A 27,275-nucleotide genomic window follows, 5' to 3' on the forward strand; every position below is an offset into this window, starting at 1 on the left:
TCCTGCAACCTAAGAAGAAGATGGATGTAGAAGACGCAGTGCAGCCCAGCAAAAAGACAACTACTGTTTTGGCCCCAGCCCTACCGGCCTATCTCCTGCTGCCCAGCCTGTGAAGAAGATAATGCCTGTCCTGTGGCCAGCAACTTCCAAAAATCCCAGTAAGAATGTCACCCTTCAATAAAAACTAAGATCTCCAGAGGATAGTGGCCCTGTCCAGAAAAACCTCCACCTGCAAGGACTTTGTATCCAGGCAGATCCACGACTCCTGCCTACTCTGCACCCAATGCCCATGGCTCCAGTCTGAGTGTTCTACCTGTCCAGTGACATTTCCCCAGCGATCCTTACCTCCTCTCTATTGGTGGCTGACATCTCCTAGACACCTTGAAGTCGCCTGCTGCCTCAACTTGAAGGGTCCTCCTGACCGCGACTGTCTCCAACAAAGAAACCCGAAACCAAAAGGTATCTCTGCATTCTCAAACCCCCGGCCTTGGAGAGCCCAACCAACGGTGCCTCAACTGCCCCCAACTTACCTGCCCAGCCGGTGATCACCTTCAGCCAGCCTCCTGGTCCGAGACTGCAGCCTCTTAGTGTGACTGAGGTTCCCCATTGAAACACATTGGTCACCCAATGCTGATTTTGCACCCTGACGTCCCGGTGCCGCTGGTGGTGTAGTGTTAGTGCTGCTTTGTGCTCCCCCAGTGCTGATCTTTACTCCTGGGGTCTGTGACCTGAAATTGTGGGTACCTACCTGCAAACTGTGTCTATCCAAGTTGCCCCCAGCCTCCATTGATTTACACTGGGCCCACTGACCTCTGCAACCGGCCGCCCCAGTGCCGCTGGTGGTGCAATACTCACCTAAAACTGAACTTTGTCCAGTGTCAACCTAAACCCCTGGAGACGGGAACTGTAAGTTGAGTACATACCTACTAAAACATAACCTGGTTTTCCTTCCATACAAATAGCTTTGCATATCTCACCCCATTGCATACCAAAGTCTAACCTGTACTACTGCATAGTTCTATAGTTATAAATCAATACAAAAGTATTTAATTCACTGTAAAGCATTGTTTACTGCCTTGCAAGCGAATACTGACTGCATTTGAGTAGTATATCAGCTTTTTGAAACTGTTGCTTACCTGCAATTGACTTTTACTTGGGTCTAGAAATAAAATACCTTATAGCTTTTTAAATAAACAATTGGTCTGGATTCAGTCTTTGAGTGTGTGCTATAATTTCTTGCCTGAGTGTACAATAAATGCTTTAAACAGCCCTCTGATAAGCCTAACTGCTCGACCACTCCACCACAAATAGAGCTTTTAGTATTATCTACTTGAGCCTCAGTAAACCTCTGAGGATCCATTGGACTCTGTGCACACTATACCTTACTTTGATATAGTATATACAGAGTCAGCTTGCTACAATCACTCACGGTTATTTTATCTCCTAGGCATCACACTAGATCAAGAGAATTTCCAGCAGTGTTCCTGCACACAAGTAGGTGGCATAGTGCACCTCCACACTGGTTCCATACTGTCCCAGAAATTACACAGAGGCACAGCATATACCCTCTCCATGTGCTGTAGTCAGTTTATTATCTTTACTCTTTCTGTGCCCCCAGAGGTCACTCCACAGAATGGGGAGGTGAGGAATTTGTGGTTAGATAGACTATTCATCAGAAAGAGAATTACCCGTTAAGTAACTTGGTCTTCTGATGGATATTTCTAACCACAGAGTCCTCTCCTTTAGAATAGATAAAAAATGAATATGTCCCAAAGGTGGAGAATTTGTGGAGTGGACTCAGATCAAAAGGTCCTGCAAAACCGAGCAGGCAAAGTGTCCTTCACTCCAGACCTGTCTGTTAAGGCACTGGTGCTTTGTGAACTTATGCAAATGATGCCCATGCTGCAGTCTAGCAAATGTCAAGGAAAGACAACCATTCTGTTGTATCTGGAGGGGGCTGCTTCTTGGCCAGTGGACAGAGAATCTTGATGCAGAGTTCTATCCACATAGTCTGGGTCCTTTTCTACTCGGTCTTCCCTTTCTGTGCTCCGGAAAACTTTACAAAGAGCCTTGATACGATGAACATAAAAACTCGAAGTCCTTGTGGGGTTCAGCCGGTGGTGCAACTTCTCCTTTTTTGAGGTGTTGTGGGGAGCGAGAACTCTTGTACAGTGATAGATTGCCCAATGCGAAAGGGTACCACAATCGTCAGTAAGAAGGCAGCCTGCCTCCTCAGCACCAATTTATTCGTAAAGAAGGCGGTATAGGGCAGGTGCACTGAAAGTGCCTAAAGTTCACTCACACAATTGGCTGTCGTATTCGTAATGAGGAATACCGCTTTTCAGAACAAGAGATGCAGCTAGCAACTTTGCATAGGCTTAAAGACCATACATATAAGAAATACCAAGACCAAGTTACGGTCCCACTGTGGCGTCCGAGACAGTTTGAGATGGATCATGTGTCAAACTATTAATGAACAACATCAAAATTATATGATGCACGCTTCTTACACTGTATCATGCATATTCGCTCCCGTGTATTTATTTTGTAGCAATGTATATTTCTTTTGTTACTTTTGTTTTTTATTCCTTTCCCTTGGTTGATTTTGGTTTTAGTATTATTCTTAATGATTGTAGACTGTATGGAACTGATCCAACTCCATGCAAGACAGCTTAGACCCCCCCCCCATCTGTGTATGGGTCAACATCTACTTTGTACCCACAACGGCTGTTCGATACTTTGTTCGCTTTATTGAAAAATTGTAATAAACAATTAAAAAAAATTAATGAACAACATCACAGCTAGTGATTTAAATAAAGGACTGCTCTGGCAAATGCAGAAAGGCATATATATATATATAGGGTATAGTATATACAGAGTATATACAAATTTACAATATACCTATTTTTTTGTGTTTAGTACCCATTAAATGATAAGCAGTTGACTCTGTTCTGTGGATGAAAGCATGGAAGTGAGATGCTTAAAGTTATTGCCATGTTTTATTTATATATATATACATATATATATATGTATATGTATATATATGTGTATATATATATATATATATGTGTGTGTAATATACACTATAGGGTCCAACAAATTACATTTTGCAGAGCCCACTGCAAGGCCATGCAGGGCTAAAGAAAGAACAAACAAGAAAAAGTTGCACAGCTTAGCCTATAAGGGGTCAGTATTTCAGGCACTACACCAGGCAATACATTTGTCCAGTGCCCAACATAAACTGATTTTGTACGAGGGTGTCTGGCAACAAGGATGAATTCCATCACTTTGGTCAGAAGCTCAGTCAACTGCTGTTTGCTCAATCTCCACTCATGGAGTTGTAATTTGCAGTGGTTTAAAGTGATGCTTGGATTGGGCATGAAAGGGGTTAAAAAGTTAGGTATAGCTGGATGGCTAGCCCAGTGGGAGTCTTACAGTACTCAAAATAAATTAGGATCGTCTGATTAACTAAGGAAGCCTTTTTTCTGTCTGCCATTTCGATACCGCCACCAAACGATGTGATTGGCTGGCCACTAATCTGAAGAAAATATTGTCCCCATCATTACAGGACTTGGGAACTTGTTCCCAGTTTCCTTATAAGGTGTTTTAAAGTTGTTGTTTGTTTTTTAAACTAAAGCTCTGGCTGGAGGTTGCCCAACTGGGTTTGGTGTCTACTCAGGTTTGAATGATGAAAAAAAACACAGCCCAGAAATTCAGTGACATTATAATTTGATATGGTAATAAGATCTTAGCTTATGTTAAAAAAAAGACCACAGATTCACTGAAGAAAAAACAAAGGTTAAAGTAGCATTATAGTTAGAAGTTCAACTTGGATGAAAACGAATGTTTAAAAACAAATCCATTACAATTACCAGTTATAGTTTACTGAGCGGACTATAACTTGCATCCTTGCTATGCACTGCTGATGATGCAACATCAAAGTCAGATACTGAATACAATTACTGATTGTACACTCAAGACTCTACTAGGTGACATAATCCAAAAGTGGTGTCACTTGTATTTCTAGAAATAACTACTGGTCTTTCTTGTGACCTTCATAAAGCCATATGTGTGGTGTTATTTCCACAACAATATAGATACATGAACAGTGTTCTTCTCCAATCACAGCAGGAACTAGAATTCATTGAATGTCGAATTATTTGATCCATTTACTTGGCCCGAGTAGCTGGTATATTATAATAGTGTTCCTTTAAACTTCTAGAAATTGTGCAGTTTTGGGGCCTTCGAGAGCTCTTCTTGTCAGTTTCTGTCCTCCTTTTTTTGTGGTTTGTACCCATTAGCTGATGAGCAGTTGACTCTGTTCTGTGGATGAAAGCATGGAAATGAGATGCTTAAAGTTATTTCCTTGTAAATTCGGTAATCCATGCATTTACTTTGGCAATACTTGTCTTGTTAATAACAAAACCGCCTCTCCCTAACATCCCTGCAGAATACCCCTGCAACAAGCATTACAGTGGGGGTGTAAACATGGCATTAATACAGCACATTCAATTTAATACACATTTGTTTTTTAAAAGAAGTGATTACTATCCCAGCCCAAAAAATCATAATCTTGAGATTCTTGCTGATGGTGTGCAACTAAAATAACATCCACAGATGTGCAACACTGACCTGTGAAAGTGGAAAGTCATTATAAAGAAAGTTGTTCTGAGTATGACAAGGATTGGAGTTCATGTTCAAATGCTGGAATCTTGCCCTGATAATATTTAATTTCTATTAATAACCTAAGAGTTTCTTTGAACAAATGTCCACACTACTACAAATAATGATCCCATTCCTCCCATTATCACCTATTAACTCCTGGACGCTTCCATTTAATTATATTCTTCACACTCCCCAGAACGTCTAGGGCTACTCTAAAAAAACATGAACATTCTTAGATCTATACCTTTCTAAAATCTCATTTGAATATGCATCCAAGAGAAAGGAGCAGGAATGTTCTGTATTGTTGCTCACTGGGCCTGGACAAAAAGCTAGTTCCCGAAAGTTAGGCTGCGAGCAGACAAGATCAATACCTGAACAATAAATAATGCAAAGACTGCAACACCTTATAAAAAGGTGGGCCTTCCTTCCCATCTCTTTCATCCTGTGTTTTGTTTGGCTGGCAAAATGTGCCCGCTGTCCCACATCAACACCGCCTAACTGGCCAGAAGGCGGTCTGTAATCCATTACATACCGGAAAGTGACTGCTCCCGTATCACTGGCTGCCATGGAGTTGTGGCTCCCTGAAAAGAAAATGCGCTTTGGCAGGATTAGTTTGCTCCCTAAGGTTTGAGGCTGACTTTGAAACTGAGTGGCTAGTTAAGTTCAGGTCAACTGATAATGTCCTGTACACATGTTACACCTTTCTGGGTTATTCAGTGCTCACCTTGTATGCCAAGGTGCTTTGTACTCCCTTGTAGACGGTTTGTGAGGAACCAGAAGTCAATTTCTGGACTATCTCTCTTGAGGACTAAGGGCTGAACCCAAAGAATGAGCAAAATATTTTTCTACTGCTGCATCTGAAGGAGAATTAGAGATGAGGGTACAACCTTCCTTATTCATCCTTAGTCCCCCGGTATGGAACATTGTAGTAAGGAGGTCCGAGAGTTCAAGCCTGCTGAGACTGGGGGCTTGAAGTGACTGCCCAGTCTGTCCTACGATCTCCCTCATGAGTAGTCCAAATATTCTTGTGCTTCACATTGTTGCCACCTTGTGAGAGTCTATTCAAACAATGTCAATATACATGAGAGGCTTGTGTGCATGCACCCTGCATTGCCATGAACGTATCTTCAAGTGATGCTGGTGTGGTTGACTGTTTGCACCCTGCATTGTTATGCATCCTTTTTTAAAGTGACACCAGTGTCCATGTGAGGTTGGTGTGCCCTTTCCCTGCATTGTTTCTTCAAGCGAGCCCGGCATCACTGTATGACCCCTATGTGCCTTGAAATTCTTCATACCCATTCTTCAAGTGACATTGATGTCCTTGTTAGGATACTGTCTTCAAACAGTGTTGTTGGCTGTGTGAGCCACAATCAACGACAACATTTGCACTGTGAACCTTCCCACGTGAAGGGGCCACCAACTTGAGATAGTGAAGGAAGGGGATGATATTCCTGGATGGTACTGGCGCTACACCAAATATCGGTAGTTTTCAAGTTTATAACTTATTACAGGTTTAGGTTGTTGGGTGCCTAGGTCGGGGTCATCATCCAAACCCACCAATGATCCGTAGATCTAATAGTAACTCAAGCAAATCCTATCACACCAACTCTAATATACATTCACAGTGTCATAAATTGTATCCACAAAACACAATCAGGTTGAGTGAAATGGTTCTTTTAATCCATAAGGCTTTCTTCAAGACCAGCCAACACGTGTTTCGTCGTTTGGGCTGATACCCACGACTTCATCAGGGCTGGGGAAAAAACAATACAAACATATATTGTAGTCCCGCCGAGCACAGGGCACTGTTATTCTAAACATATCATTAAGATCTGTAGTATCATGCAAGTGGGTGAATTATTAGAACAGTTATGCATTGATATCCGAATACAAATCTTATGTGAGATAAGGGTGAGTGATAGGGAGGATAGAAGAGGTCTTACCCCATTAAGGCAATGAGAAACCTTAAAAGGGGGCAGGTAGAAGCCCCACCTTTCGTGTGAGTCAATCAATTCACCTATCGCATTAAAAATCCCGGCATCACATCGGCACTATGCCTCGCTGATAGACAATATGCCAGAAAAAAAAGGCCCAAGTGAGAGCGGTCAATATATACCCAGGTGAGGAAAATTTGTCTCAGTGAGAAAAAAATTATATATTTAAAAGTTCATGCTAACAATTAAATATTGTGCTAAAATCTTATATGAGACTGAGCAAGTAGCTCAGGCCTACCTGATTTTCAGTTGGTGATTAGCTGTATGCCTGAAAGTCATCATATGATTCAAGTAATATCTTCAATATTGACATATTTGAGATATAGGGAAGGCAAAATCTCTAACCTAGCGACAAACCTTCTGGCTGGTTGTAATTCCGTCCCAGCCTTATCCGGCTGGGTTTAAAAGTCCTTTCGCACACGTGGGTCTGTCTTTGTATTCGTGCTGTGGAAAAGTTTGTATATATTCTATATTAAATATTGCCCTGGTAATTAGTGTTCAGTATTCAAAGGTGTATATTATACCTAATTAGGAGATCAACGAATAAACTAATCCATATATCTTTATAGAGGGCAAAGTTGATTATATAATATGCTTCTCATCGCTTACCTAAGCATCGATAATGTAATCTTATCACCCGTGTTGTTACTGGGACCAAGAATTATATGGATCCAAAACTTCAGGTATTTGACCATAAGTTGTGCCTCATGTCCGATAGAATTATCGCTATCGTCACCCCAACTGAAAGTAAAAAACACAGATACGGAATTATGTTACTTATTCCTTTCGTGTTATATCACAGGGATATGAGCATATTAAGCCTGAAATATATTTCGGGGATAACCTCACCTTCGTCAACATTTTTTTGTGTATAGGAAACATGGCATGCAGAAGTCTTCATCTAATATTATGTTGACAGTAAGAAACACTGGTTAGTCAACACAAAAAATAATGTAGTTCCTGATCTGAGTTCATCCCATATTCCACCGCCCGCATGGTTAGTATCCATGATGCCTCTCTACGGCGTAGAAACAATTCTCTATTGCCCCCTCTTGGGTCCTGTCTAACCTGGTCAATGGCACAGAAACTGATGGTTTTATTCTTTCCTTGACTAGTACATTCATTTACATGTGAGGCAGTGTTATATCTTACATCATTGTGTCGTATCGCTCTTACATGTTCAGATATTCTCTCTTTGAGTGTTCTTTTTGTACTGCCAATGTAAAAACTCCCACATTTGCAAACAATCATGTATATTACAAAGCAAATATTGCAATTCAGCATTTGTTTTATTCTGAATTCTCTACCTAAGTAGTTGCGGAATGTTTTAGTTTTGTTCATTGCCATGGGGCATAATTTGCATATACCACATTTATGGAAACCTATGCAACTCTGAGTTAACCAGTCCTGTGCCGTCTTGGCAATTATTGGATAGGTAGGGCTCACCCAAGATTTTATATTTTTGCCCCTCCTATATGTGATCAATGGCTGTTTGGCGATGTGATTGTTCAGGGATTTATCATTCTTGAGTATCCACCAGTGTTTTTTCATGCTGTTTCTTAGTGCGACTGCCGCGTCATCATAGTTAGTAATGAGTCTAATTTTCGTGTTGTCACTGTCTGTTTTTTGTTTGTGTTTCAATGTGGCATCTCTAGGTGTCATGTCTATCCTATGTTCAGCTCTCTTGACTGTGTCTGCATTATATCCTCTCGCCATAAATCTATTTCTCATGTCCCTCTTACATGCAAAGAAATCTCCATCTGTGCTGCAGTTTCTTCGTGCTCGTGTCAGTTCTCCAAAGGGAATGGATTGAATTTGATGTTTTGGATGAGAACTATCAGAATGCAAGATGGCATTGCATGATGTTGGTTTTCTGTATAGTTTACTCTCTATTTTGTTGTCCTTAATGAATAGTGTAAGATCCAGGAATTCAATCTGAGTCTTGCTCATGGAGTGTGTGAAGTGTATCCCCATCGCATTAGAGTTTAGGTATTCACAGAATTGTCTCAGACTGTTCATATCACCTGACCAAATAAGTAGACAGTCATCGATGTAACGACCCCAATATATGATGGATTCACTCCATTGTGTACCACTAGGGCCCCAGATCCACTCCTCCTCGAACCTGCCCATGAACAGGTTAGCATAGGAAGGAGAAAATCTGGAACCCATGGCAACGCCCTGTTTCTGTATGTAACAGCTATTCTCAAATAGGAAAACATTATTTTCTAAGATGAGTTCCATCATCTTAATTAGCATCTCAGTGTGAGCCCACTGAGATGCCGGTCTCTTTTGAAGAAATTTTCTGGTAGCAATCAATCCTAGGTCCGTCCTGATACTCGTATAAAGTGAGGTGACATCTAGGTTGGCCATAATCATGCCATCCTCCCATGGTACATCCAATATAATGCTTAGGATGTGCTGAGTATCCTTGATATATGCTGGTAGATTGCGCACTAGTGGTTGTAAGAATTTGTCCACATATTGTGACATTCTTTTGGTTGGACCTCCTATGCTGGAAATAATTGGCCTCCCTGGTGGTGTTTGGGCATTTCTGTGTATTTTTGGGAGAGTGTAAATACATGGGAACCTCGGTTTGTCTATCCTTAGATATGTAAATTCCTCCCTACTGATTCTGCCTTCATGCCCACCACCCCTCGAGATATTTGTTAACAGTGGTCATTAGTGGTCCTATCGGGTTTCCTCTAAGTTCTTCATAACATGTTTGGTCTTTAAGTTGTGTCTTTATTTCCAAGTTATAGGCCTCCGTTTTCATCACCACAATGTTACCACCTTTATCCGCCTCTTTGATGGTAACATTCGGTAATTGACTCAGGACCACTAGTGCACGGCGTTCCTGTATACTTAGATTGTCTATAGTTCTGATTTTGTGTTTCTTTTGGTGTTTTAGGTGGTTATATAAATCTTCAGTGACTAATTTGTGAAACATGTCTACGCTATTTCCACTAGGCAGGGTCGGGGTCCATCGTGACCTATTATGTAGACCCCTAGAGATTGTAGAGTCTGGTTCGATGTCATGATCCAGAAGTAATTAGTCTATAGACATGTGGTCTCTATCATCATCCACAATAGATAAAAGTATTTCACAGTCTCTAATATCCTGTATAGTTGGTACAGTATGAGTCGGATTAGAAATTTCTATTTCCACATTTTTATTTGCAATTGGGTTACAATCAAAATGTTTTTTTAATTTCAGTTTCCTCGTAAATCTAAAGAGATCAACCATTGATTTATGTATATCTCCTTGTGCACTAGGGCAGAAACCCATACCCCGTTCCAACACAGAAATCATATCTTTTGATAACAACTTGTCACTGAGATTAACCACTTCAACACCCCTTGATCCTTCTGTCTGTTCCACTATTTCCTCCATGATCTCAATCTCATTCCCTGTCTTCCTGGAGTTGGTTCCTCCTCTTTTTCCCCTCCTAGTCTTTTTGTTGTATTTTCCTGTGATCTTAACTGATCTCTGTTTCCCCGTTTCATTCTTTTTACCTCCCTTAAAAAAGCATTACCCTGAATACTGCCGTCTGACGAGACCTCCGTCTCATTTTCACTAGGAATGGTCTCAAGGGATGTCGATGCAGAGCTTACAGGAGTTGATCTCTGTCCCTGTTGTGCTGCTCCTTTTGTCCCCTTATCAATAAGATGATCATATTTTCTTGCGTAGGTAAAAACCCTACCTTGTATGTAATCAATCTCATCTCTTTTTATTTTTCGTGCCTTACGCTGTTTAATATCAATCTGGTGTTTCTCCAATATACCTTTTAGTATCTCGTAGTTTTTGTCAGTTGCCTCTTTAAGATTCAATTCTTTAATTTCCAATTCCACTTGTGCAATTTCCTCCTGAAGTTTTTTGACTTTGCGGGATGCGCTTTCAATCAAAATGTTCATGAGATTGTTGGAGTTGGAAATTAATTCTTTTTCCCAGGCTAATAAGAGATCCTCATCGAGGTCATCATAGGTCGGCAGTATTTGTGAGCGGAGCCCCCTTGGTATCCTTTTCAGGCGTACATACTGTTCAAGGGTTGCTCCATCCCACCATTTAGAATTTTCTGCGATTTTTAGTCTCTCTAATTTAATGAATTTCTCCCTTAGTCCTTCATTCTTTTTATTCACTTTCCCACTTGTTAAGGAGGTAGTTACTGTTTCACCTTTTGCTAAGCTATCAAAAAGCTCTGCAGAACAGTATGTACGCCTGAAAAGGATACCAAGGGGGCTCCGCTCACAAATACTGCCGACCTATGATGACCTCGATGCTTTTTTACATTGTACTTTTATGGTATTGTTTTATGCCGAATAAAGTATATATTGATTGATTGATGGGTAGTACTTATCACAACACAGTCACTGCAGGCCGCGCAGTAAAGGAGATTTTGTGTGATGGTGCAATGAAGTAAAGGAGTACATCACAAAGACTGAATTAATTATCAAACTGTGCATCAACAGCTGTTAGCTTACAACTCAAATTGCTTAATAAATTGCACACAGCTCCTATAAGGCACTGACAACTTATAGCGTAATTCAGTACCTACTCAAGTATGGTTTCTGCTATAAAAACTTCTTAGAGTTACTTAACATATTACTCTAATAGTAATAAAGTCTCATCTCTTGTTCTAGCTTGGACATCGTCTTTATGTGACTGATATGTATGATAGTTGAATAAGTAGTGCTCCGCTCTACCCTTCCAGAATAAGAATTGAGGGTTCAACTTCACTACTCCCTGAAAGTGAAATCCTAATAAGGAGATATTTGACTCTCACTGTTCCTGTGTAGGACATTATACATGGCACAATGTTTGCCTAACTGCTGTTGAGTTGGGCCTTTTGTTGTCTCCTTTTTTAGGCCTCATCTAGGTATCGCTTGCGCTATCTCTTCGAGACGTGTTGTATTCAGAATATGGGCTTTAAGCTCAACCCATGTTTTTAATTGACTACTTTAATTTTATTTTGAAAATACTTTTTTTCTTTGGCTAATTTCTTTAGTAGTCCCCCTTTTTTACTCTTGTAACCTCCCATAGGGACTGTCACTGTTACACGTGACAATACTCTAGTTTTAATTTCCAGTTCCTCAGCACTCTTTTGTTATCGAGTTCTTCGCCGTAGCTGGTGTTCCAGGCACAATTGTTTGCATGTAACATTCCTAGGCAATAATAACAATAAAATAGGAAAAGGGTTGCAATGAAGGTGGACATACAGATACACACTATTAAAAACTTGTATTTTAATGTACATTTAAGTTACAATCATAATTCATGAAAACAAGAATACATACTAATAATTACACAATAAAGATAAAAAAACATTATAGTATAAACCAAAAATTAAACAAAGAACCAACTTAAAAACATATAATTAATTTTTCAAAGAGTGGCAGTTAATAACTCGACGCGCGTTTCGGCGTTAGAAAAACGCCTTCTTCAGGAGCCACAAACAGTTCTGAAATATATAGAAAAATAGAAAAACCAAATAAAGTTTCATTCTCACAAATTATATTTAGTCAATTAAAAACAGATTACATTTCATAAATTTACATGTCCATTAACTAAGAAACCACCTTAGTGGGCAACCTTTCCTTACATTTTTCTAATATATGTATATTATACATATTATCCAACAAAGGATATAATACCATGTTGGAGCAGCCACATTACCAATGAATACAGTAAAAGGAGAAATATTAGTCCAAATACAAGTGGTCAGGGACTTGCTTAAAAAGAGTAACATTCTACGTTTCCATTATGCAGTCTAACAGTGTGAACAGGAAACGAATGGAAACCCTCGAAGATTAGAAAAAATTAGTATCAAGGTCCCTCAAGCAATAAACTACTCAAAAATGTTAAACATTAGAAAAAAACATGTTTAAAATCACCCTATAAACTCCTCGATTTTTTTATATATATATAACTTCAGGCCAACTGGAAATCTAACGATAATTATAAATCATGTGGTCTAGTCTTGCTCACCTTGTATGGAAATGGGTTATTCAAAACAGCAATTGTCAGATATTAATATAGATATATCCCAGTGGGCCGTATTTCCAAAGGTAGCACGCCTGATGTCTAAAAAATACAAACGGAACACATATTTTACTATAAATGTTCCATGATAATAGAAACAATCTCTCGAATCCATGGTATTTGATAACCGGTGAGGTGAAACTTACTTACCTAAATAGGCATAATGACTAATTCACCCGAAAAGGGGAATCGGATGTTCCAAATTGCTTGAAACTAAGTAAAACGCTGCACGATTTAAAATTTGATGTGGTCGCAGTTATTATCGTGTTGCTGCAAGATACAGGATACTATATCTATCAACCTAGAAAGATAATATATAGGTTTACTCAAGAAGCATATATAGAAAGATGAAGTAGGTATCTATAGAAAAAGGTCATTGTTCAAGCCTCTAATAGAAAGCCTCCAACTGACTATGAGTCGGCTAATTTCCTAAAGAGCCAGTTCTATAAATAGGCACAATTGCTACACACTCCGACACGTTGTTCTTGTGATTAAAATTGTGGTTTTCATTTGTTTCTGTTCTTCAGCATGCGCTGCATTAAAATATATATATTTTTATTATTTGCAGTGTGTCGTATAGCGCTTTCACTTATAATAGCCTCTGTGCGCCTTTCTTTTATTCTGTGCGGCCCACCGTATTTAACTTGTAAAAGATAAGTGTTTATATTTTGCAGCTCCAATGCCGCACTTTCATTTTTAGGTCTCGGCAACGAGAACTATTGTCGCCTAGTAAGCTAGCAAGGGACTACAGAGAGGTGGACGAGCCGACCAGGGTCTGTGGACGCGCACAAAGGCAGGCAGGCAGGCAGGCATGCGCCAGACACACAGACAGACACACACACACACTCTCTCACACTCTCTCTCTCTGCCACCCCCCCCCCCCCACTCACCGGGCTCTTTCCCTCCGCATCGGGTCAGTCATGGCAGAAGGCAGACTCGTGTCTTCTCCGGCGATCTTCAGCTGATGTGCACGCCCACGCTGCGTCGTGCGCGCCCACCACGCTGTATCGCGCCCGTTGATCCTCAGCTTGTTTACAATAGCGATCGTTTCTTCCGCTAGCACTCCGTGGCATCTCAGACGCACAGCAGGTAGCATTAGCACCTCTTGTTTTAAAATGCGTTTGTTTATCTAGGACGGACACGTTTACTGGTTGCTTGTTTTTAAGTGTTCTCATGACGGAATGGTTCCGTCATGAGCACACTTGCACTTGTGCTCATGAGTGAACCATTCCGTCATTAGCATGGAAGGTGTTAAAGCAGATGTTTGTAAATATTAATTCTGTTGAAAAAATAGAAGTGTGAACTGTCGAAGGAATATGAAAGTCATTGGAACGTCTCAATACCAAAAAAGAAACGGCGAGTGTGCATTAAGGCAAACCGAAGCCTGGACAGGGGATTTAGCAGGAAGGGAGCTACGCAGAGTGCGGGGAATGAGGAGATGTAGTTTGTAGGGGGAGGTGGACCACAGAAAAATAAATATGGAGTGCAGGGACACCCCGTCCACAACTCTCTCTGTCACATGAGGCGTACTGACAGGCCTAGAAAGAAATTAAGTGCACACGCTATTTTAGATGCGACGTGGACTGACTCTGACTCCCGCTGCGCAACTTCCTTTTATTATTCCCTGATGTCACCAAGGGCAAAACTAAACATGCACTGATGGCGGGGGTCTTCCACATGCACTACCTGTGCATTTGGTACCGTCGTCCGGGACGTGCTCCCAAATTTGGCACAAAAGTCGTCACTTGGGTTAACACGCGGGAAAAAAATTAAACATTTTGAATAATCATATAGGTTTGTTTTTTTAAATAGATGTTTATTCATTTTCAGCAGGTTATACAATTGAGCTTTAACTGACATTTGTAGGTTACTACAGCACAGGTTACAGAAGCGGCTGTGGTGAAGTGTCTCACAATGTCTACCCTTCTTTTGGTTCTGTGCCTATTATGCTTCGGACTATAGAGTTTTAGAAAGTGTGGTGGAAGATTCCATGATATCAGCAGCGTGCACAGTGCAGAGTGAGTGTGCAGAGTGAGTGTGCAGAGTAGTGAGTGCAGAGTAGTGAGTGCAGAGTAGTGAGTGCAGAGTAGTGAGTGCAGAGTAGTGAGTGCAGAGTAGTGAGTGCAGAGTAGTGAGTGCAGAGTGAGTGTGCGTGCAGAGAGAGTGAGTGTGCAGAGTGAGTGTGCAGAGTGAGTGCAGAGTAGTGAGTGCAGAGGAGTGAGTGCGCAGAGGAGTGAGTGCGCAGAGGAGTGAGTGCGCAGAGGAGTGAGTGCGCAGAGGAGTGAGTGCGCAGAGGAGTGAGTGCGCAGAGGAGTGAGTGCGCAGAGGAGTGAGTGCGCAGAGGAGTGAGTGCGCAGAGGAGTGAGTGCGCAGAGTGCAGAGTAGTGAGTAGTGAGTGCAGAGTAGTGAGTGCAGAGTGCAGAGTAGTGAGTAGTGAGTGCAGAGTAGTGAGTGCAGAGTAGTGAGTGCAGAGTAGTGAGTGCAGAGTAGTGAGTGCAGAGTAGTGAGTGCAGAGTAGTGAGTGCAGAGTGCAGAGTAGTGAGTAGTGAGTGCAGAGTAGTGAGTAGTGAGTGCAGAGTAGTGAGTAGTGAGTGCAGAGTAGTGAGTGCAGAGTGCAGAGTAGTGAGTAGTGAGTGCAGAGTAGTGAGTGCAGAGTAGTGAGTGCAGAGTAGTGAGTGCAGAGTAGTGAGTGCAGAGTAGTGAGTGCAGAGTAGTGAGTGCAGAGTAGTGAGTGCAGAGTGCAGAGTAGTGAGTAGTGAGTGCAGAGTAGTGAGTAGTGAGTGCAGAGTAGTGAGTAGTGAGTGCAGAGTAGTGAGTGCAGAGTAGTAAGTAGTGAGTGCAGAGTAGTGAGTAGTGAGTGCAGAGTAGTGAGTAGTGAGTGCAGAGTAGTGAGTAGTGAGTGCAGAGTAGTGAGTGCAGAGTAGTGAGTGCAGAGTAGTGAGTGCAGAGTAGTGAGTAGTGAGTGCAGAGTAGTGAGTAGTGAGTGCAGAGTAGTGAGTAGTGAGTGCAGAGTAGTGAGTAGTGAGTGCAGAGTAGTGAGTGCAGAGTGGTGAGTAGTGAGTGCAGAGTAGTGAGTGCAGAGTGCAGAGTGGTGAGTAGTGAGTGCAGAGTAGTGAGTGCAGAGTGCAGAGTAGTGAGTAGTGAGTGCAGAGTAGTGAGTGCAGAGTAGTGAGTGCAGAGTAGTGAGTGCAGAGTAGTGAGTGCAGAGTAGTGAGTGCAGAGTAGTGAGTGCAGAGTGCAGAGTAGTGAGTAGTGAGTGCAGAGTAGTGAGTAGTGAGTGCAGAGTAGTGAGTGCAGAGTGCAGTGCAGTGCAGTGCAGGTGAGTGCAGTGCAGGTGAGTGCAGTGCAGTGCAGTGCAGTGCAGTGCAGTGCAGTGCAGGTGAGTGCAGTGGAGTGCAGTGCAGGTGAGTGCAGGTGAGTGCAGTGCAGTGGAGTGCAGTGCAGGTGAGTGCAGTGCAGTGCAGGTGAGTGCAGTGCAGGTGAATGCAGGTGAGTGCAGTGCAGTGCAGTGCAGGTGAGTGCAGTGCAGTGCAGGTGAGTGCAGTGCAGGTGAGTGCAGTGCGTGCAGGTGAGTGCAGTGCAGGTGAGTGCAGTGCAGTGCAGGTGAGTGCAGTGCAGGTGAGTGCAGTGCAGGTGAGTGCAGTGCAGTGCACGTGAGTGCAGTGCAGGTGAGTGCAGTGCAGTGCAGGTGAGTGCAGTGCAGGTGAGTGCAGTGCAGTGCAGGTGAGTGCAGTGCAGTGCAGGTGAGTGCAGTGCAGGTGAGTGCAGTGCAGGTGAGTGCAGTGCAGGTGAGTGCAGTGCAGTGCAGGTGAGTGCAGTGCACGTGAGTGCAGTGCAGTGCAGGTGAGTGCAGTGCAGGTGAGTGCAGTGCAGGTGAGTGCAGTGCAGGTGAGTGCAGTGCAGGTGAGTGCAGTGCAGTGTAGGTGAGTGCAGTGGAGTGCAGTGCAGTGCAGGTGAGTGCAGGTGAGTGCAGTGCTGGTGAGTGCAGTGCAGTGCAGGTGAGTGCAGTGCAGGTGAGTGCAGTGCGTGCAGTGCAGGTGAGTGCAGTGCAGTGCAGGTGAGTGCAGTGCAGGTGAGTGCAGTGCAGTGCAGGTGAGTGCAGTGCAGTGCAGTGCAGGTGAGTGCAGTGCAGTGCAGGTGAGTGCAGTGCAGTGCAGGTGAGTGCAGTGCAGGTGAGTGCAGTGCAGTGCAGTGCAGGTGAGTGCAGGTGAGTGCAGTGCAGGTCAGTGCAGTGCAGGTGAGTGCAGTGCAGGTGAGTGCAGTGCAGGTGAGTGCAGTGCGTGCAGGTGAGTGCAGTGCAGGTGAGTGCAGTGCAGTGCAGGTGAGTGCAGTGCAGGTGAGTGCAGTGCAGGTGAGTGCAGTGCAGTGCAGGTGAGTGCAGTGCAGGTGAGTGCAGTGCGTGCAGGTGAGTGCAGTGCAGGTGAGTGCAGTGCAGTGCAGGTGAGTGCAGTGCAGGTGAGTGCAGTGCAGGTGAGTGCAGTGCAGTGCAGGTGAGTGCAGTGCAGGTGAGTGCAGTGCAGGTGAGTGCAGTGCAGGTGAGTGCAGTGCAGGTGAGTGCAGTGCAGGTGAGTGCAGTGCAGGTGAGTGCAGTGCAGTGCAGGTGAGTGCAGTGCATGTGAGTGCAGTGCAGGTGAGTGCAGTGCAGGTGAGTGCAGTGCAGGTGAGTGCAGTGCAGATGAGTGCATTGCAGGTGAGTGCAGTGCAGTGCAGGTGAGTGCAGTGCAGTGGAGTGCAGTGCAGTGCAGGTGAGTGCAGTGCAGGTGAGTGCAGTGCAGTGGCATGCAGGTGAGTGCAGTGCAGTGGCGTGCAGGTGAGTGAAGTGCAGGTGAGTGCAGTGCAGTGCAGGTGAGTGCAGTGCAGTGCAGGTGAGTGCAGTGCAGTGCAGGTGAGTGCAGTGCAGGTGAGTGCAGTGCGTGCAGGTGAGTGCAGTGCAGGTGAGTGCAGTGCAGTGCAGGTGAGTGCAGTGCAGGTGAGTGCAGTGCAGGTGAGTGCAGTGCAGGTGAGTGCAGTGCAGTGCAGGTGAGTGCAGTGCATGTGAGTGCAGTGCAGGTGAGTGCAGTGCAGGTGAGTGCAGTGCAGGTGAGTGCAGTGCAGATGAGTGCATTGCAGGTGAGTGCAGTGCATTGCAGGTGAGTGCAGTGCAGTGCAGGTGAGTGCAGTGCAGTGCAGGTGAGTGCAGTGCAGTGCAGGTGAGTGCAGTGCAGGTGAGTGCAGTGCAGGTGAGTGCAGTGCAGTGGCATGCAGGTGAGTGCAGTGCAGGTGAGTGCAGTGGCGTGCAGGTGAGTGCAGTGCAGGTGAGTGCAGTGCAGTGCAGGTTAGTGCAGTGCAGGTTAGTGCAGTGCAGGTGAGTGCAGGTGAGTGCAGTGCAGGTGAGTGCAGTGCATGTGAATGCAGTGCAGGTGAGTGCAGGTGAGTGCAGTGCAGGTGAGTGCAGTGCAGGCGAGTGCAGTGCAGGTGAGTGCAGTGCAGGCGAGTGCAGTGCAGGCGAGTGCAGTGCAGGTGAGTGCAGTGCAGTGCAGGTGAGTGCAGTGCAGTGCAGGTGAGTGCAGTGCAGGTGAGTGCAGTGCAGGTGAGTGCAGTGCAGTGCAGGTGAGTGCAGTGCAGGTGAGTGCAGTGCAGGTGAGTGCAGTGCAGTGCAGGTGAGTGCAGTGCAGGTGAGTGCAGTGCAGTGCAGGTGAGTGCAGTGCAGTGCAGGTGAGTGCAGTGCAGTGCAGGTGAGTGCAGTGCAGTGCAGGTGAGTGCAGTTGAGTGCAGAGTGGTGTGTATTGACAATGTAAATGACAATGCCATTTATTTATGATTTAAAGAAAAAAAAAGAAATGTCATGAGCAATGCCAATAGCTCTACCTTTAATGATGCCGAGACCATTGCATTGTAAATGCTTGTTCTCAATGCGCCTTTCTTTCTGCTCAGCTCGCCGTATTCAGCTTGCAAAACATTGTACTTAATTAGGCATTGCAGTATTTTTTTTAAATTATTTTTTTTTAAATCTGTTTATTAGCATAGTTGTTAGAGCAGTAACATGCATACATTTTCATATATACGAGCTCAGTATTAATCCTGGTGATACATGCATGCGTTTGCTTAAAGCATATATATAAACCAAGTGAATTCGATTTTTCATTTTGTCGATGAACCAGAACAAACTAACAAATCCCGTTCACATCCGAACCCACCCTCCACCCCTAGGAAATCCCACCCGACACTCTCTCAATAGGCACATAATTGAAATATCGACAAGTGGGTCACTCCCAATGTATGGATACGTAGTGTAAGTTGAACACACAGGTAGGGTGTTGTAGTGTGATCGATGGGTCTGGGTCCCCGGTATCCTATCGCAGTGCACCGTAGGCAGTGTCCGTGCATGGGAGAGTGAATCAGGGCATAGTGACACCACAAGTGGTTATTCACTTGTATCTCCTTCATCCTCGTCATTGCCAGCCTCAAATGCCCCCAACGTGGCAAACCAGTCCAGTGAGATCGGAGTTTTCCGGAGGCCCCTGCGTTCCTCTCTCTGTAGTGCTTCACCTTCAGCCTTACCCCAGCGCACTACTTCTGCCCGCCACAGGTCAGGGCTGGGCGGTTTAGATGATTTCCATCTCATCGTGATGGCGCGCTTCGCCAGCAACAGGGCCAGATCTGAGAAGCGCGTCGCCACGGTTCTGGTGCGTGTTGGTGGCCCCAGCCCTAGTAGTGTACGTTCCAGTGTAGGTGATCTGGGCAGAGTACCAGCCTTCTCGAGTGAGTCATGGACAGTGGTCCAGAAATACCCTAGTTTAGGGCATTGCCACAGCAAATGTACCAGTGATGCGTCATCTGTTAGGCATTGCAGTATCAGACCACAGGAAGTAGCCCATAAACCACAAAGAGACTGGGGCAGTAATCTATATCAAACAACAGTGTCTCAAACATGGGTATCATTTAAAGAGCAAATATACGCATCATCATCAATTGCAACGGATTAAATCAAATTGGGAATTGCGCCATACCGGCACTTCACTTTAACAATGGCGACTGCACAAGCTTTCTTTTTTCTGCGCAGCTCGCCTTATTCAATGTGAAAAACATTATATGTTTATTTTTAGCAGCACGCCATGCTGCACTTTCACTTTAACAATGGCGGTGGCGCTAAACAAATGATAACGCATGCTCAACTACAATCTTTCTCTTTATATCTGCATTAAGGGTGCAGTACCTTATGTGGCATTTAGAGGTCCCTTTACAACTACACAGGGACACCAATTAACAGCCTGTGGTACTGCACCCTTTCCTTGCTTCGTAGACTTTCTTTTATTGCTTATGCTACTGCTGGGATATTTAAAAGAAAAAATTAAAAAATCTTACAAACTTTATCATTTGCAACGCTAAAAGCTAAAACTTTCACTAATGCAAGACCTATTACATTGCAAATGCTTGTTTACAAATGTCACTTAGTGTAACCTGTTGCCATATTTATGGTATATTGATCAACAGAAAATACGAACCCCTGACTGCAGTTATGATCACCATCTTATTGAAGCTAAAAAGACATAACATTTGTTAACATGAAAAAGACTATGTTGATTTTTCTATGTAGTGAAAAAATCTTGAAACTTAAGGAAGTAATGCACATGCAGTGAGAAGGTGATGACTCGTTTTACTTGCTCCATATTTCAGACATCTCCGTAGATTTCAGTTGGATCTCTGTCCCTAATATATTGCTCAGACTACCAAAGTCTTTTCACCTCCATTGCCTACAACTGGGATATCCTTCAAATAAAGGATTACTCTAGGTTTGGAGACCCTTGTATTATGTTGACACAGGAGACTCCAGATGTATTGCAGCTTGCAATTAAAATGACCCAGATACGCAAGGTCTCCTATGCTGTATTTCTTTAAAAAAAAAAATCCATAGGTAAATCCTTCGGTTTAAAAAAAAAAAAAGCTACATGACTGAATTCAAATATTTAGCTAAAGTAATTTATACAAAAACAGAGCAATGTCAAGAAGGTGTGAGCAACCTCCTGATAGTAGTGCATTTGTTGGGTAGTCTACTGATGGGGCATCCAAATAAGTGACATTATTTTTGTTATAAATGCACGGACGCATTTGACAAAGTGTACTACAATTCTTTTGTCTCCGAATTCTATAACCTTTCTCAATCGTTTGGCAGAAATCTATTAGTAATAATGCTATCATGTTATGAATTACCCTGGGTTTGGTAGCCCATACTTGTGATGTCTATTGCTATCCAGGCCAATAGATAGTTAATTTAGTATTGCATTTTTCAAGCCACATTCGGACCCATGTTCTTATAACTTCTTACAACATTTTGTTCCTCAAAACGGTGCCCTCGTTCCTACAGTTTAGTTTGTAACGTACACCTGCCAATCACCTCTCTCCAGTCTTATGACGAAGGCCAGAATGATATTTCCAAATTTTACCTGTAGACCTTTGATTGATTAGTTTTCCTAAGGCGTTAATTTCGAAGAATAATAAAAACAAAATACCAAAAAACATTGACTTCACAAAGAAGCATCGAATCAGCACAGTGAATTCTGCGACCACTATCTGTGAAAGCATCTTTGCAGCTAGAGAGAGTCAGTGACAGAACTGCTGATGAAGGGATGAACTCTTGTCTGGCAGTTTTACTACAGCAGAATCAACACTGCAGAACAATACACAACACCAACAGAAGCATTGGCAAAGCCAATAGGTTTCAGCTCTAAATAGTCGAGATATTCGCTACTGCCCTTCACATATGACTGTATACAGATACATGGCTGTCAAACTTGGACTGAGTTTACTATTAATGAAAATCCTTTTCAAGGTGACCGCCGATTAATACATGAGTAGCAAGATCAGTGTGATGACGCACACATCAATCGTGTATAATTTACTCTTCTATCATATCAGGCGGCCAAGTTCAAATGGTAAATTAAAAGTAGAAACACTACGGGGTATATTTACAACAAAAGTAGCAGAGCGCTGTTTAGCTCCAAAATAGCTAACGCTATGCTCCGTCACTTTAGAAATGCAGGGATACAGCGTATTTACAAAAATTCAGTGCCGCCTTGCGTTTCTCCCTGCGCTGGCGCTAAATTCAGCTGCCTAGCACCAACGCAGGCACCCTTGCACGATGGTGCAAGGGTGCCTGCATTGAGGGAATGATTGTTTATGTGCAGGAAGGTTTCCCCTCCTGCACATAAACAATCCAGAATGTTGATTTGCAACTCCTATGTGTGCTGCATTGTGAAGTTGCAAAACGTCATTCTTTTTATGATTTGTTTATGTGCAGGAAGGGAATGCAGCACACATAGAAACAGCAAAAACTAGGACAAATTAAACATTTCTCCTCATTTTGCCATGTTAAGACCAGGTTTTCCCTGTACTTAATTTTGGCGCTGCCCCATACTTATGTCACCCTTGTAAATATGGGACAGCGTCAAAATCAATGGGTGTTGCGGCAGAACCCCCATCGCAAAACCCATTGCCACCCCTTTCACGCGAAGTATAGAAAGTGTGCCTTATTTACAAGGCGGCGTTAAGCCACTTTAAGTAGCTTAATGCTCCCTTGTAAATAAGGCGAAGTCCCTATCGCCACAAGAACGTCTTTAAAAGTGACGTTCCTCTGCCGATAGGGGCTTGTAAGTATGCCCTTGTGTGCACCGGTTTAGGAGAGAGGATGAGTTGTTTGAAACAGGGAATGGGATGCAAACCATTGGAGAGCGTGTAGGGCACAGGAACAAGCAGAGTAAGGAAATACATGATGGAGTGCTGCATGTAAAAGAGTCCCCTCCAATCAGAAGAGGTGGGATACCACTCAGTCAGTAGGAACACTGTGAGACCAATATGCTCCAGAGTGTCACAAACAAAAGAACAGTGAGGAAAACGATCTAATCAATAGCAGATTCCTAAACTACACAACAAAGCCATCCAGTCATGAGCTGACCCAAAGCCCATTCAAAGTATGTTATAAAAACAAGGAGAATCCCAATCGATAGCTAAAGCGGTCGGTGGCTGAGACCTAGCGAGGAGCCCTGGGAAACGAACAGACCTATGTCCAAGAAACAATCATGAAAGGAGGCTCCGGAAGGAGTAACAAGGGAGTAGATGATGTAGGTATGCGGACAGGCTGTAGGTGTAGGAGCGGTTCCCCTGTTCAAAATCAAAACTGTAAAAAACAAACATATGGATAACTGTCAACATTGGTAAAACAACATTATTTATCATTTTAATGCAAATATTTCCATCCTGAAATTAACTTAAAAATCAAAGAAAATAGGTAATTGGATGATGAATTCAAATAAAATGAAAGGGTCGAAATTTACACAAGTGACTTATTCAGACTGGAAGATCTTAGTATGGTAGAGGCGACCTCTGGTATAATGTTTTTTGATATGTTATTTCAGCAGTCAAATGAACCATGCTGGTACTGCTTCTGCAGTTCCCAATAGGAACACCTTGGTATGGATTTTTTCCTGTAGAATACTCACCTCTCAGTAACATGCTACGTGGAATTAATTGGGGCAAATATTCTAAGATAGAAACAGGATGGTTTAACAATATGAAACAGAGTTTTAGAGTGCCCACCACAGTTTGCCATTCAAATTGTCTTGTGGTTATCTTAGTTCATTTATGTCCAAAATGCTGGAACACTCAACTTGGTTAGCACGCTTATGATTAGCTTTGATTGGTAAATTCAGGTATGGAATATACCAAAGTTGAATGTTGGGTCCCTACGATAGGACCTGAAGGGATTCAAGAAGCAAAGGGGTCTGTTGCAACTTTCATTGATTACCATTAGAGCTAACTCTGACAATGTATATTTTGCTTGTACGCAGGACCCAACACCTATGAAGACGCAGCTGCCTACATCCAAGCACAGTTTGAAAGCAAGAATCGTTCCCCCAACAAGGAGATCTACTGTCATATGACTTGCGCCACAGATACAAATAACATCCAGGTGGTGTTTGACGCCGTCACCGACATCATTATTGCCAACAATCTCAGAGGCTGTGGCTTATACTGACCATTGTGTATAGCAACTTATTTGGTAATGATTATGACAAAAATGCAAGTTGGTAAATAAAAATGACGTAATGAAATTTATATATATATAAATATATATATAAATGAAACAAAAAATACAACAATCTTTTAGTTTGTCCCAAAGAGATATGAACAGAACAGATTCCTTGATGGAGGTCTGCCCCGTCTGGAATCAAACCACAGAACTCAGATTCTGTAACTTCCAGCCCCCGTGTTAAGAGCCCAGGTATCCTTCAGTTTTGAAGAACGTGCTTTCATAAAAGAAATAGTCGTACAGTTATTTTTTTAACCCTTTGGGTCTTTACTTTCTGTTGATATATATATCTATATACATATATATATTTCTAGTGGCCGGGCAAATACAGGGTGGCCAGCATTGGCGGTTAATGGTGTGCTCGTCGGCCTCAAGCAGGGGAGGGTAGTGGAGCAGGGGACATCAGCGCTGATCTGTTCTGTTCAACCTCTTCCGGGTAAAAGTTTTAGGAACTTTTTTTAAAAGGACGCACAGGACAGCACCGTTTAGCTCTTCACTTGTGGAATGTAACTTCCTCCAAGTTCAAGCACAGGAATGGGGGGGCTGAAGCTTTCGCAAAGGTCTGTGAGAAACAGGGGGGTCCTTCCCATTTCCAACTCCAAATAAGACACGACTACAATAAAATAAAATAAAAAGAAGCTGTTGGTAGCCCTTTTCCTTTGCTGAAATGTAATCATATCAGTGCCAACCTCACTTTTGGTGGGCTGTGAAAAAAGAGAGAGAAAGCTAGGAGAAATCCCAATTGTGAAACTGTTTACGTCTTACTGTGAGGAGCCATTTTGAATTTCTTTGTGGTCAATCTTATTGTTATTCTGCATCCCAGACCCTTCTTTCTCTCTGCAGACTGGCTTCATGGACGCTCCTGTTGACGTTCTATCGGTAGCATGACCTTCTGGCCTTTGTAAGACACAGCCTTCCTTAAACAAAAGTCAATGTATAACCTTCTGAAAATGGAATGGTGGCTGTATGTTCTGTAGAATGCTGTAGATCTGGTTTTAGCGGAGTCTTTACATATAGAAATCTAAAAAGGAAAGAACATTTTTCCATGTGCTTTGTAGCTTACAAAAAAACGAATAAACGTTTTTTTCCCTTTTTTAAAATGTTTTGCAATGGGTACAAAAGGCATTCTACTGTTCTTAGTTCCTCATTTTAATATGAATTAATTGTACCTAATTTGGGGGTAAGGGAATTTCTTAATTTTTTAATTTATTTATTTTTACTTTATTGTTATTAAAATTTTCATTTTTTTGTTTGAACTGAAAGCGCCCTGTCTAGAAAAGGTCTTTACCAGCCTGGAGTTATAAGACCATGCTGATTACCACCGCCGTGTCTGGCAGGTCAAAGTGTACAGAACCAATCTCTCTAACACTTCTCTTAGTTAAACGTGTATTCCAAAACTGTCTCGCATTCACTCTCCAGGTTTGTATAGAAAAAGCACATCTCTCACTGGCCAGTAGCTGCCGAATGATATTTCCCTGTTAGACTTTTTTGCTCTGATGAATACTGTGTATTACATACCAGGATAAGCTTCATTTTTCTTTCTTTCTCTTTTTTTCCAGTGAATGCTTTTGTGCTGCTTTTTATTTTTCTTCCTCTACTCCCTCCTCTTAGTGAATGGTGTTTTTCTCTCATGTGGGATGTTTGTGCTGCAAAAAAACAAAAAAAATTAAAAAAACAAAAAAATTCAATCGAATGTAGTGTTTACATTAAAAGCCACAATTTTCATGACCAATCCTTTGTCATTTCTATTTTGATTAGAACTCAAGCTTCTTCACGGTTTCACTTCAAAAAAGTTGAAGAAGACCTGTCACACCTGTGAAAAAAATTAAAATAAAATCAAATGATTCAATAAAATAAGAGGAAAACCTAAAGAGCTGCGTCTTTCTAAGCCTTTGTATTGCTGACTAATGAGGTTGCTGGGATCTATAACACTGCCAGTCTATTTCTCTTGAATATTGAAATATTCATGTGTAGCTCAATAAAGAGAACGTTTGTCTGTACTTCTTGGTCTCTCCCAATCTGGTTTTCAAGCTACAGTCGTTTCTTTATTTTTATTAAAAGAAGCAAAATGCAACTACATGTTTGAAAGCATCAGTCATGTTGTTCCAGATTCCAAAATGCCTAATTTGTCCCTACATTAATGGAGAACAATATTGAATTTCCTAATTCTCATGATTATCCTGTAGTAATCTTTGTACCATTTTAAGTGAAGTTAGGGACATCTGCCCATGACATTCACCTTACTCGATGTACAAGATGCGAAAATAAAATACAGCATCCTATTTTGAAATATCAGTTGCTCTGCCCATGAATCCAATGTGATTGTTTTTTCGTACACTCCCAGAGAAGACTGAATTTCGTGTTTTCCGCAATTTTCTGCTCTTACCATAGATCTTATATTACTACTGTAAGCCAAGGTGGAGTTACAGCTCATGACATGTCCCTTGCCTGATGTGTAAGATTCTGTGTATTGCAGCATTTTTAATGGTGGGTGAAGAAGCCCCTCTAAAGATGCAGTAGTTGGCAGAGTGGACATTCAAGAATGTTGAATGATTATTAAAATTAAAAGGTACTGTTTGTTTTTCCTTCAATTGGAAACACATTGGTATATTGTATGCATCATCACAAGGTGAGCCAACCTAACTACACTGAGAAGTAATACACATTTTAGCGTCTGGAAATGGCAACTTAATTTATAAATTAATAATTTATGAGGCTACTATGAGTGTAAATGTCCTTTAAAAAATAAATATGAATTGCTTCGAAGTGGTCAGTTTCTCTGAACTTCAAATTTCAGCAGATCACTCCATTTGGTCCAGCAGCAACCTATTTGTATTAATTTCATTTATCTGAAATGACTTCTGCCTTGGCTCCCGAGTTTTTCACTCTTACAAAGTCAATGCATATTCCAGAATCATAGCTCGCGGCATAAAACCAATGAATGGAAACAACCTTGATTATATAGCTAAGTAAGTATGAAAGTGGGATCATTCTAGCATTTTCCCTATACATCAAAAGGTAAGTTAGTGTGTGAGTGTCACTTGGTTGGTCTAGGCCAAGTCTGAAGCTTCTTACATTTTGCAGTCTGCATCGGTACAAGGTACAAAGACTTACGTTGGACTCTTAAATGGATGGCTTTGTATATAACACTGAGTGTGCATAACCTTATTTTGGAATGAAGAGGAAGCCAGTGGAAATCTCAGGTTTGATATGTTTACTGCTTCCAGTATCTGAAATCAATATGGTTGCGATATGGATGACATCACTATGGGGGGCTAAGCTAGAGGGAGTATGTTTGCCAGAATGTGCTTTTCATACATTCCTTAGGGATACAAACACCTGGGCCATTATGCAAGAAGTTTTATTCTGGTCATCAAACACATTTGAGAAAGAACAGTTAATAATAACCATTTATTCAGGTAAAATGTGTTCTTTTTTTTTTTTTAACACAAGGGTGAAAGGAAAAATTTGTGAACACTTTTTCCCCAGTGGCCCGCCTCAGCTCAGACCT

At 42.4% G+C, this 27,275-nt stretch overlaps 1 protein-coding gene across 1 annotated transcript in view; it reads left to right on the forward strand.

Annotated features, from left to right (window-relative positions):
* The window catches only part of GNAO1 (G protein subunit alpha o1), a 714,636-nt gene extending 688,798 nt beyond the window's left edge, over positions 1 to 25,838 (forward strand). The window contains exon 8 of the mRNA XM_078670261.1: positions 23,523 to 25,838. Coding sequence (XP_078526387.1) covers positions 23,523 to 23,710 — 188 coding nt within the window. The 3' untranslated portion in view covers positions 23,711 to 25,838. The remainder of the gene's footprint in view (positions 1 to 23,522) is intronic.
* Positions 25,839 to 27,275: the final 1,437 nt, after the last annotated feature.

The sequence above is a fragment of the Lissotriton helveticus genome, chromosome 12 (genome assembly GCF_964261635.1).
Source record: "Lissotriton helveticus chromosome 12, aLisHel1.1, whole genome shotgun sequence".
Lineage (NCBI taxonomy): Eukaryota > Metazoa > Chordata > Amphibia > Caudata > Salamandridae > Lissotriton > Lissotriton helveticus.